This window comes from Phyllobates terribilis, unplaced genomic scaffold (assembly GCF_046119375.1).
Source record: "Phyllobates terribilis strain yellow unplaced genomic scaffold, ASM4611937v1 Scaffold_1__5_contigs__length_1240528914, whole genome shotgun sequence".
NCBI lineage: Eukaryota > Metazoa > Chordata > Amphibia > Anura > Dendrobatidae > Phyllobates > Phyllobates terribilis.
Window position 1 is genome coordinate 945,659,028 of NW_027362761.1, and position 13,628 is coordinate 945,672,655.

The window sequence follows — 13,628 nt, forward strand, 5'->3', positions numbered from 1 at the left end:
CGCTTCTGCAAAAGGCTCCATTATCAAGGTAAAGAGGATCGGGGATAGTGGACAGCCTTGCCGTGCGTCATTGGATATAGTAAAAAATTTAGAAGGGAGATTATTTACCAAAACATTAGCTGATGGACATGTGTATAAGGTTGAGATGGCATTAAAAATTGGACCATGGATACCAAATTTAGATAAAGTTGCAAACATATAGCTCCAATTAATCCTATCAAATGCTTTTTCATCATCGATAGAGAGAAGTATTGAAGGAATTTTTATTTTTTCTATGTGGGCAATCAAGTCTAAGGTTCTCCTGGTACCGTCTGATGTTTGTCTGCCCTTTACAAACCCGACTTGATCCGTATGTATCAAGCTAGGTAAAAATTCTGATAATCTATTTGCTATTATTTTTGCCAACACTTTGATATCTGTATTAAGAAGGGATATAGGCCTGTAATTTGAGATTAATGTGGGATCTGTTTGTTGCTTGGAAATCACTATAATATTGGCTTGGAGGTTCTCAGATGGCATGTTTTTTTCTTCAGTTGTTTGATTAAAAAAATTGGTCAAGGGAGTAGATAGGATATGTTTGAAAGGTGAATAATAGTCATTTGAGAAGCCATCAGGACCTGGGGCCTTATTTTCTTTTAATTTATATAATGTGGTCTCGACTTCTGGACCTGAAGAGGGGGCGTTTAAACAAGCTAATTCTTCTTCATTCAGTACTGGGAGTTGAATACCAGATAAAAAGTTATTTATATCTATTTCTTTGGGTTGTTGTACATCCAAATTTTCTTTAAGATTATATAATGCATAATAATATGAAGCAAGCAAAGGGTCCAGAGATGTCCTTTGGGTGTGATAGAAGATTATTTGATTTTTGGATATGTGACTTTTGTTTTTATTCTTTGTTGATTGATTTTTTCTGCCATTAATTTGGACATCTTCTTGTATTCAAAATAATGCCTTATCTTAATGGATTGTATCATTTTATCATATTTCTCTATTAACTGAGATCTTAGTTCCAATCTCAGTTTCAGGATTTTTGAATGTGTACTATGAGATGGATTAGTTTGTTGCCGTTTTTCTTCTTTGTCAATTTTGTCAGAAATTTTCTGAATTTTAATTTTAGTTTGTTTATTATATTGTGACTTGCGTTGGATAAACAGTCCCCTCAGAACTGCCTTGTGGGCGTTCCATGTTGTGGCTGGTGCAATTTCTTGTGAAGTATTTTCCTTAAAGTCATTTTTTAAAGAGTTTTCAATTTTATTTTTATATAGTGGATGTTTTAATAGAAATGAATTGCATCTCCATATTCTGGTTCGCTCACAATTGCTAGAAGTTAAAAATGAAAAGAATACTGGGGCATGGTCTGACCATGTGATGTTTCCTATGGTGACCTCTTTAATTTTTAGTAGTAAATGATAGTAAATGAATATTTATACAAACTAAATCTATTCTGGTGAAAGTGTGATGTCTATCTGAATAAAATGTGTATTCTCTAGAGGACGCATTCAAACATCTAAAAGCATCGTAGAGATTTTCTTGATTTAACCATTTTTTTTAAAGTAAAAATCTTATATCTGGGAGTAGCCGTGGTGTCTACTAGTTGGTCTGGGATGATATTAAAATCCCCTAGGACAATTAAGTCTCCTTTCTGTTTTTTTTTCACTTTTTTCATGATTTTATTTAAAAATGAAATCTGACCCTTATTGGGGCCGTATATATTTACTATTGTGCTTTCATTATTGTTTATCTTGCAAATAAGGACGTGAAAGCGACCATTGTCATCTTTGATTTCCGAAATAAATTCAAAGGTAACCGTATCCTTAATAGCGGTGAGTACTCTTGCTCTTTTTTTCTCCATGGATGAACTATAATTAATTTTTATGTGAAAATTTAGGGGGGTTGATAGATGAAAATTTGGTTTCTTGGAGTGCTATGATACTAGAACCTGACGATTTTGCGTCCTTCCAAACAAGATATCGTTTCATAGGGCTGTTGAGTCCCTTGGTATTCAAGGACATAATTTTAACCTCCATTTATAAAAAAAACAGTAAAATAGACATTTAGACCAGATACCTATAACAGTTGTCTGTAAAGAAAGGTTGATTATTACATATCGAGTGCAAACACAAAACAATTCTGTATATATGAATGCAAAGAAATAACAGAGTAATATAAGAACCATCAGGACACGCTGTAGTTTTGATAAAATCACAGTTATATGTAATACACTGCGACCGAGGCATTTTATCACTGTTCAAAGCCAAACAAAGTCTAGTGATGTATGGCCCTATAATAGTCACAGCCAAATACCATCAACTGTCCCAATCGAAGGAGGGTCAAAATAACCCATGGGACCTAATGAAATGGTAAAGTTTATATGAGCCATCAGTTACTTATTCTGCAATCTTTGCTACAATTAACTGTGTCCTTACCAGTCTTCTGGCTTGACAGCATTAGGATCAGGAATTTTGGGACGTTCATCCCACTCCATGGGTTTTTTTTCTTTTGGATCATCTATTTCTTTGGGAGGATTCAGAGGTGGTATGACATCTTCCAGAAGACTTCCTTGGCTAACAACGGTCTGATCTATCAGCATTTCATATGTGTTGTCCGACTTTAGAACTGGAAGGCATCAAGAATTGAGAAATCTATCGATGTTTCTGTCAAAGTTTCTTTCCAGGCAGTGATTAAATATCAATGTCTTATAAGGTAATCTATTCTTTACCTCTATGACAGACTAGTACAGATTGTCAGTAGTAATCAGTGCGCTTGGGTATGTGCACACGATGCAGAAATGCTCAGGATTTTTTCCTGAGCGTTTCTGCATCTCTCTGGCAGGAAAAAACGCATGCGGATTGTACATGCGGTTTCCTGCCAGGGACATGCGGAAATGAAGCGGTCTTCACTTTCATTTCCGCATGCGGGTTGACAAGCGCTTCCCAAGCGATTTTAGCATCACTTGGAAAGTGCTTGTCAACTTCACACTATATAAATCCATGCAGCCGGCATGGATTTATATAGTGTGTGATGTCAAAAAATAAAAAATAAATCTATACGTTACCATCTGATGGCCCCCGGTGTCCTGCTTCATCGGTCCCGGCTGCCGGCAGTGAAGACTGTAGGACCTTCCGACGTCAGCGTCACGTGACCCGTCACATGACTCTGACGTCAGCGAAGGTCCTTCATTCAACCGCGAAGTGCGCGGGAAGCCGGCAGGACACAGCGCGGGCCGTCAGAAGGTGAGAATATATATATTTTTTATTTTATTCTTTTTTTTTTAATGGTACCTGGGTCTGGATGAGAGTCCTCTCATCCACACCCGGGTACCATCCGCACATTAGACCGCATGAAAAGCGCATCAACATATACAGTGATGCGGATTCCATGCGGTCTAATGCAAGTCAATGGCGGCAAAAGAGCAGCGTTTCCGCAAAATTAATTGACATGCTGCGGATTTTTGACCGCAGCGTTTACGCTGCGGAAAAATCCGCATCATGGGCACAGCACATGCGGATTTCCATTGGGGAACATTGCTGCCCTTCTACCATGCGTTTTTCATGCGTTTCCGCGGCGTTTACGCAACTGCAAAAACGCCGCGGAAACGCATGAAAAACGCATCGTGTGAACTCAGCCTAATGCTGAGGATCAGCTCTATTAGAATGTCAAAGAGCTTTTCGTAAATTTCTGCCTTTATGAATAAGTAACCTAACTTTTAAGGAATAATATATGAAATATTCTTCAATTTTAATGGCTGCATTATTCAATTCAAGCAATATTTTGTCTACAGAGAAATGAAATTATGACGTAATGTTTGTCCTGCAAAGAAGCTCCTGGGACATGAATGCCTAGATTGGTTGTCATGTATAAATGACACATTAGAAGAGGTCCCAGTTCAGATTCTGGCCTCTAAACCATACTGTTCACCATATTAAACCTTAGCATCAAGGTCTGAGATAAAACATCTTCTGACTTGTGAGACAACTAAAAAGATGCCCTGTGAACCCCACTAATAATTAAAGTAGAAGTCTCGTTACCCTCTTCCAAGCACAGTGATTCTTTGTCATCCTTATTATCAAAGTGAGAGTAAGGCCGGAATCTTACATCCGTTAAACAAAGACTGTGCTTGTATTGCAATAACCAACCCAACCACATGGCCTCTTGACCTGAGCTAACTACCTCCTAGACATGTATGCCGCAGTTTGTTTAGGTCAGGAGACCTGGCGATCAGGCCAGATATTGACATACGAGCACAGTCCATATTTCACAAATGTATGAAACCAGCCGTACTTTGATAACAAACCTGCAATATAGTAACAGCCACTGATTAAATGCAGCCAGCCTGTATTCTGCTGGTAGCGCCTGCATGTCGGCAGACATAATGTGAATTGTGAGCAGCCCTGTTGAGTTATTCTCTGATTTGCTCCTCCTTTTAATTGTGTAGTTAAAAATTGCAAATAATAAATTCTACAATATATTTGTTAATCTTGCATGCTATATACAGGTGCATCTCACTAAATTAGAAAATTAGAATATCATCAAAAAGTTAATTTATTTCAGTTCTTCAATACAAAAAGTGAAACTTATATATTATATAGTCATTACAAACAGAGTGATCTATTTCAAGTGTTTATTTCTGTTAATGTTACAGCCAATGAAAACACAAAAGTCATTATCTCAGTAAATTAGAATACTTTATAACAACAGCTTGAAAGATGATTTTAAAATCCGAAATGTTGGCCTACTGAAATGTATGTTCAGTAAATGCATTCAATACTTGGTCGGGGCTCCTTTTGCATCAATTACTGCATCAATGCAGCATGGCATGGAGGCGATCAGCTTGTGGCACTGCTGAGGCGTTATGGAAGCCCAGGTTGCTTTAATAGCAGCCTTCAACTCGTCTGCATTGTTGGGTCTGGGGTCTCTCATCTTCCTTTTGACAATACCCCATAGATTCCTTCTGCTCACTCTCTCTATCTTTATCCTTCTCTTAGTCGCAGGTGATATTTCTCCTAATCCAGGACCTTCTTGTAATAATAACACTAACTCTTTCCCTGCTAAATTCAGAACCCCTGCCAATCTCATTAATATTCCCTGCATATCTTCTGTCTCATTCAACTGTGCCCTGTGGAACGTGCGGTCAGCATGTAATAAACTCTCCTACATCCATGATTTCTTCCTCTCAAATTCCCTTAACCTTCTGGCTCTCAGTGAAACAGACTACAGAGAGCAACTCGGCAAAGATGGCGACAACCCTGGCAATGCTTCAAACATGTTTTCTCCAGCGGTGCTCTAGGTGTGCTGAACGGCTGTGGAGAAAATCTAATCTGGCCGAAGATTTCATCCATTATAAATTTATGCTTAAAATCTATAACTCCGCCCTTCACCTCTCCAAACAAACCTACTTTAACAACCTCATCATCTCACTGTCCAATAATCATAAACGCCTCTTCGACACTTTTCATGCTCTCCTTAATCAAACAACACAGGCCCCGACCACCGACCTCAGCGCTGATGATCTAGCCAATTATTTCAAAGAAAAAATTGACCATATCAGACAGGAAATTTTCTCCCAATCCCCAAATGTTATGCATGCTCCTCTCTCCCACAGTGCATCTTGCTCACTTTCTGACTTCGAACCAGTCACAGAAGAAGTGTCCAAGCTCCTTGCTTCCTCTCACCCTACCACCTGCACCAGTGACCCTATTCCCTCACATCTCCTTAAGTCCCTTTCTCCAGCTGTCACCACTCACCTAACTAAAATTTTCAAACACTCCCTCTCATATGGTATACTTCCCTCCTCTTTTAAACACGCCAGCATACATCCATTACTTAAAAAACCATCCCTCGACCAGAACTGTGCTGCTAACTACAGACCTGTTTCCAATCTTCCCTTTATCTCTAAACTCCTGGAACGCCTGGTCCACTCCCGTCTAATCTGCTATCTCTCAGATAATTCTCTTCTTGACCCTTTACAATCTGTTTTCCACTCTTCACAATTTACTGAAACTGCTCTCACCAAAGTATCTAATGATCTACTAACAGCTAAATCTAATGGTCACTACTCCCTGCTGATTCTCCTAGATCTCTCTGCAGCATTTGAAACTGTCTATCACCAGCACCTGCTCACTATGCTCCACTCTATTGGGCTCAAGGACACTGTTCTATCCTGGTTCTCCTCCTACCTCTCTGACTGCTCCTTCACTGTGTCTTTTGCTGGCTCCTCTTACTCTCCCCTTCCCCTTAATGTCGGAGTCCCTCAAGGATCAGTCTTATGCCCCCTTCTTTTCTCCTTATACACCACTCCTATTGGACAAACAATCAGCAGATTTGGTTTTCAGTACCATCTCTATGCTGATGACACCCAATTATACACCTCTTCTCCAGATATCACCCCTGCATTATTACAAAATACCAGTGATTGTCTTTCAGCTGTCTCTAACACTATCTCCTGCTTCTATCTAAAATTGAATCTGTCAAAAACTGAACTACTCGTATTTCCTCCCTCCACTAACCTACCTGTGCCCAATATTGCCATTCCCGTTTGCGGCTCCACCATTACTCCCCAGCAACAAGCCCGCTGTCTTGGGGTCATACTTGATTCAGATCTTTCCTTCACTCCTCACATCAAATCACCCACGCGCTCGTGTCATCTACACCTCAAAAACATCTCTAGAATCAGAACTTTTCTTACCTTTGACTCAGCAAAAACTCTTACGGTAGCTCTTATTCATTCTCGTCTAGACTATTGCAACTCTTTACTAATCGGGCTCCCTCTTTCTAAACTTTCCCCTCTTCAATCCATCCTGAATGCAGCAGCCAGAATCATATTCCTCTCCAACCGATACACTGATGCCTCCTCCCTGTGCCAGTCATTGCACTGGTTACCCATCCAATACAGAGTTCAATATAAACTCATTACTCTTACCCACAAAGCTCTCCATGATACAGCACCACTCTATTTCTCCTCCCTCGTCTCAGTCTACCACCCTTCCCGTGCCCTCCATTCTGCTAATGACTTTAAACTAAAATCCTCCTTAATCCGAACCTTCCACTCCCATCTCCAAGATTTCTCACGTGCTGCGCCAATTCTTTGGAATGCACTACCCAGGACAATTTGATTAATTCCCAATACCCACAGCTTTAAGCGTGCCCTAAAAACTAATTTCTTTATACTCGCCTATCGCCTTAACACACTTGTCTAACTGTACCAGTTTGGCCCATATCAATATTTTCTTCAAAATCATGTTCATACTATCCATGCACTGATTAGCCTCTGTCTGTACTGTACACATACTGGCTGGCGACCAGTTCATGTAGTGCTATGTACTTACCCTATTTAGCCTATTATGGCTGTATTATACAACATTTGTACATTTTACCTTTTGTGTTCCCCCCTATTTCCTCATAGACTGTAAGTTTGCGAGCAGGGCCCTCACTCCTTTTAATATCTGAGTTATGCTTATTTTGTAATGTCTATTCAAGCCCCCACTAAAATTGTAAAGTGCTGCGGAATATGTTGGCGCTATAAAAATAAAAATGATTATTATTATTAGTGTGTCAATGACTGCCTTCTGGACATCTGTCAAGTCAGCAGTCTTCCCCATGATTGTGGAGCTTACTGAAACAGACTAAGGGACCTTTTTAAACGCTTAGGAAGCCTTTCCAGGTGTTTTTTGATAATTATTCAAATTTACTGAGATAATGACTTTTGTGTTTTCATTGGCTGTAAGCCATAATCATCAACTTTAACAGAAATAAACACTTGAAATAGATCACTCTGTTCGTAATGACTCTATATAATATATGAGTTTCACTTTTTGTATTGAAGAACTGAAATAAATTAACTTTTGATGATATTCTAATTTAGTGAGATGCACCTGTATATGGAGGTATTCTCATTCAGACACATTGCTTCTAGGGGAAAAAACCTCCATACATTCAGCATCCAGCAGATCATCATTTCTCCATGTGTTACCATACATCCCTACAACAGGACTTTGACTATGACAATGACATACTCAGAGTGTAAAGATGTGTCTTCTTGTCAGTAAAGAATTTCTTCAGGTCAATTTCAGGCCGTTTTGCATGTTTCTCATCATAATCTCCGATTATAGGGTTTTTATGTCTAAAGATGAAATGCAGTTTATAATCTTCTCCGCACTTATCTGGACCAAACATTATTGTATATGCGGTTCTGTCATGGAATTCTTCCTGTAAAGTGTAAAGGGGATAAATAATTGTATAAAATACCTAATTATTAATAACGTAAAGTACCATATAATACACATATAGTGCTACTTGCCAACTTTCTACTGTTACACTGATCCCAACAATCACATAAATATTTTACCTGATTACTAAGGTTGTCCCTTAGTAATCAGGGGCATACAGTGCTGGCCAAAAGTATTGGCACCCCTGCAATTCTGTCAGATAATACTCAGCTTCATCCTGAAAATGATTGCAATCACAAATTCTTTGGTATTATTCTCTTCATTTAATTTGTCTTCAATGAAAAAAAACACAAAAAGAATTGTCCTAAAGCCAAATTGGATATAATTCCGCACCAAACCTAAAAAAGGGGGTGGACAAAAGTATTGGCACCCTTTGAAAAATCATGTGATGCTTCTCTAATTCGTGTAATTAACAGCACCTGTAACTTACCTGTGGCACCTAACAGGTGTTGGCAATAACTAAATCACACTTGCAGCCAGTTAACATGGATTAAAGTTGACTCAACCTCTGTCCTGTGTCCTTGTGTGTACCTCATTGAGCATGGAGAAAAGAAAGAAGACCAAAGAACTGTCTGAGGACTTGAGAAACCAAATTATGAGGAAGCATGAACAATCTCAAGGCTACAAGTCCATCTCCAAAGACCTGAATGTTCCTGTGTCTTCCGTGCGCAGTGTCATCAAGAAGTTTAAAGCCCATGGCACTGTGGCTAACCTCCCTAGATGTGGACGGAAAAGAAAATTGACAAGAGATTTCAACGCAAGATTGTGCGGATGGTGGATAAAGAACCTCGACTAACATCCAAACAAGTTCAAGCTGCCCTGCAGTCCGAGGGTACAACAGTGTCAACCCGTACTATCCGTCGGCGTCTGAATGAAAAGGGACTGTATGGTAGGATACCCAGGAAGACCCCACTTCTTACCCCGAGACATAAAAAAGCCAGGCTGGAGTTTGCCAAAACTTACCTGAGAAAGCCTAAAAGGTTTTGGAAGAATGTTCTCTGGTCAGATGAGACAAAAGTAGAGCTTTTTGGGAAAAAGCATCAACATAGAGTGTACAGGAAAAAAAAAGAGGCATTCAAAGAAAAGAACACGGTCCCTACAGTCAAACATGGCGGAGGTTCCCCGATGTTTTGGGGTTGCTTTGCTGCCTCTGGCACTGGACTGCTTGACCGTGTGCATGGCATTATGAAGTCTGAAGACTACCAACAAATTTTGCAGCATAATGTAGGGCCCAGTGTGAGAAAGCTGGGTTTCCCTCAGAGGTCATGGGTCTTCCAGCAGGACAATGACCCAAAACACACTTCCAAAAGCACTATAAAATGGTTTGAGAGAAAGCACTGGAGACGTCTAAGGTGGCCAGCAATGAGTCCAGACCTGAATCCCATAGAACACCTGTGGAGAGATCTCAAAATGGCAGTTTGGAGAAGGCACCCTTCAAATATCAGGGACCTGGAGCAGTTTGCCAAAGAAGAATGGTCTACAATTCCAGCAGAGTATTGTAAGAAACTCATTGATGGTTACCGGAAGCGGTTGTTCGCAGTTATTTTGGCTAAAGGTTGTGCAACCAAGTATTAGGCTGAGGGTGCCAATACTTTTGTCCGGCCCTTTTTTGGAGTTTTGTGTGAAATGATCAATGATTTGATTTTCGCTTCATTCTCTTTTGTGTTTTTTTCCTTGCAAGCAAATTAAATGAAGAGAATAATACCAAAGAATTTGTGATTGCAATCATTTTCAGGAAAAAACTGAGTATTATCTGACAGAATTGCAGGGGTGCCAATACTTTTGGCCAGCACTGCAGCTCAAGTCTGGAGCATGGGCAGATTTGTACAAGTCATTGGCAGTCGTTAAGCGATTGGCTACATGTTTGCTGATCGGCAGTCGTTTAGACGGGTCACCCCAATCAGTAATTGATCGTTCTGTGTGCATAGGCTGTCATTATTCTTGGCAGCACATGTACTGTTTACACAGGATATTTAAGTAGCAGGATAGAAAATCATTTCATCCTAGGAATAAGTGTTGCTAGTTTGTTAAGTGATCAGCTGCCTCTTTACACTGCCCGATTATTGGGAAATAAGCGTTCCTAGGAGCACTCATTCAGGAGAATTGGCTAGTGTAAATGCACCATAAAAGTTCAGCTTTGCCCTGCCTCTCCTCCAACTGATAAAACTTCTATTTAAGGCCGTCAGTAGTACCTGCCCTAAGCTTTCAGATTCATCACTAACAATCTTCTCTCTTGGTCTAGGCCATGTGGTTTAAATGGGTTGTCAGGTATTAAGAGTACAGACTTGTAATTACTCACATTGCACTGACTGCGCGTTGTGAGGATTGTTTGGTGCCGATGCCAAGAGCAGCGGGCGAGTGACCGCAAGTATGTGAGTTGCATATACAGTCCTGCTCATCATTATTACCACCAATGAAGTTTAAGTACATAATATGGAATATCTCCTGAAAAAAATTAATCAAGTTGAACAGTTTTTTTGTATAGAGCACCTGTGTTAAATACAAAAGAGCAAATGATAAACAATAATTAAAAAAAAAACAATGGGAGGGGAAAATAGAAAAACCTAATACTTGCTGTGTCACTGGTATTGGCACCCTTTACCTTAATTTAGTATGGAAATACATTTTGACTCGCCTGTGGTAAATCACAAAAGAGATTCTCCTGTGATTGTCAGTGCCCATGTAACATGAATTAGCCAATGAATGATGACTTCAGTTTTTTAAAAAGCCACATGGTAGGCCCTGTTCCTCTGTCACTATGGTGAAGACAAAGGAGCTGTCTGAGGATATCAAAACTGCTATTATTAGCAAACACAAGACTTCCAAAGGGTATGAGGCCATCTCCAAAGACCTTGGTATCCCAGCTTCAACAGTGCACAATGTTATTAAGAAGTTTGCCAAGCAAGGAACTGTCAAGAACCTCTCTGGACGTGGGGGAAGGAGGAAAATTGACAAGAGATATCTTCGAAGGTTGAGTCAAATGGTGGAAAAAACACCACATCAAACAACCAAAGACTTGAAGGCCAACCTGGAAGAGCAGAGCTTCATGGGCGAAGGCCAAGGAAGAAACCATTGCTGAAGAAAAAACATAAAAAGGAACAACTGATCTTTGCCAAAGAGTACCTTCACAAACCACAATACTTCTGGGAAAATGTTCTGTGGACGGATGAAACAAAAATAGAGCTTTTTGGCAATGCAAAGCAACAGTTTGCTCCAGACGGTGCAATGAAGCTTATAAGGAAAAGACCACCTTACCAACAGTTAAGCATGGTGGAGGACCCAAAATGCTGTGGGGTTGCTTTGTTGCATCTGGTACTGGAGGACTTGACTGTATCACAGGAATCATGAAATCAGTGTAAGAAAACTTGGTTTGAGTCGAAGATCATGGGTCTTCCAGCAAGACAATGACCCAAAGCACACATCCAAAAGTACATAGGCATGGTTGAAAAATTAAAAAAATGGACTATTTTAAAATAACCAGCAATGAGTTCTGACCTCAATCCCACTGAAAATCTTTGAGGTGAGCTGAAATCTGCCTTTGGGAAAAAGAAACCTGCAAACATTCAAAGGCTTGAACAAACTGCAAAGGAAGGAAGAGTGGGAGAAAATTCCAGCTGAGAAGTGCAAGAAGCTTATAGATGGCTACAAGAAACGTTTGGAGGATGTCATCAATGCCAAAGGGTGTGCAACTAAGTATTAATTAGGAGTGCCTTTATTGCTGCACATGCTGTTTATTCTGTTTTTTCTTTGAAATTACAACATGGAAGTTGAAAAACAATGTTTTATTGTTGTATTACTTTGGACCACTAATTAAAAAATCCTGAGGATATAACTTTGGTACATTTCCATTTATTTCTGAAGACAGCACAGTCTATGAAAAAATTAAGGGGTGCCAATAATGGTGAGCAGCACTGTATGTGGTCACGTGCCAACTAGATGGATGCAGCCTAGCTTAATGCAAGTATGTTGAGCAAAGCCAGATACAATCTAGTTGGTGCCCACTCTCGGCACAGGAGAATACCCACACTCACAGAGCACAATGTGAGAATTGACAGTCATAGAGTGACTGCAGAGTTGTAGCTTAGGACTGGACAACCTCTTTAAGGCAAAAAGTGATGAATGTCAGGATCCCTGTTGGTCTAGGTCAGCGAAAGGAGTAATGTTAGTATGCCAGGAAGTGAAGTACAGTGAGGGGGTTAATTCCAGTAGTCATGAGTTATTGTAAGGTTAATGTTCTTGTACAGGGGTTAATATCAGTATATCTAGTGGTCTAAGGCAGTAAAGTGGTTAATGTCAGCATGTCAGTACTGGGCTGCTGTGTTCCACTTAGTTCCATCCACTGCGAATTCCAGCTGATCAGTGGGGTTGCCGGGTATTGGTCATACATAAACGAATAATTCAGTCCTGTGCAACCCAATTAAAGGGAGTAGTCAGCATTAGTGTGTGAGGAGACCAATGGGCCCTTCTGGCTTTAGTTAAATCACAAGTACAACAGCCAACACCTCTAAAACTACACGTCTAGGTCTACATTATACAGGGTGATTCACTCGCTACTTTACCTGCACAAATTGATTGAAATAATGAGGCAGATGGAGGCACTGTGGACGCTGTCTGACCTGTGATCCCACGGTGTCCTTCTTTTTAGGCGTGCATAAAAACGTGGTTGGCCGAAGTTTTGGGCACCTCTGAAAAGAAGGACAATGCTGAACAGAGACCAGACGGAGTCCAGAGGAACTCTGCTGCCTCATTATAGTGAATGGATGCCTTGGGGGTTTCATCTGAATCACGTCATTCAGAGATTTAGATGGATACCCCGATATAAGTGCTCCGCGTAGAGCGCAGGGTAAATATGATCCAAAATGTTATGTAAAATGTTCCTAATAATTTTTACGGGATAGAGTTAGATCTACAGAAGAGAAATTTGTACTAACCGGTGTAAAAGAGGACCTGATGGAGTGGGGAGAAGCACAAGAAGCATACACACATCAAGGAAAAAGCTAAAAACAAACGCATCTTTGCCCAGACACACTTCTTTGAGGAGGGGGAGAAGGCAGGACACTTACTGGCCATGATAGCAAGAGCCCAGATGGGGAGTTCTTTTATTGGTGCTTTGAAGGACAAGGAAGGAGTGGTAGTAAACCAGACTGACCAGATCTCAAACACTCTAAAATTTTAAAAGATCTATATACATCCAAACTGCAATTTAATAGAGAACAAATCTTATCCTACTTGAGGAAAATCAAACTACCAACATTCAGCAGTAAAGATCAAGAATTATTAAATAGACCACTATAGCTGGCAGAGTTACAAATGGCAGTAGCCTCTATGGCTAATAACAAATCGCAAGGACTAGACGGGCTTCCCACAGAAATATATAAGAAATTTGGAAATATTGTACTA

The 13,628-nt window shown here is 40.1% G+C and overlaps 1 protein-coding gene across 3 annotated transcripts in view; it reads right to left on the minus strand.

The window, feature by feature from the left end:
• The window catches only part of CLGN (calmegin), a 123,454-nt gene that overhangs the window by 20,198 nt on the left and 89,628 nt on the right, over nucleotides 1-13,628 (minus strand). For all 3 annotated transcript variants that reach the window (XM_073642022.1, XM_073642013.1, XM_073642031.1), the window contains 2 exons: nucleotides 8,016-8,208; nucleotides 2,430-2,619 (listed from right to left, as the gene is read on the minus strand). In XM_073642022.1, coding sequence (XP_073498123.1) covers nucleotides 2,430-2,619; nucleotides 8,016-8,208 — 383 coding nt within the window. The remainder of the gene's footprint in view (nucleotides 1-2,429; nucleotides 2,620-8,015; nucleotides 8,209-13,628) is intronic.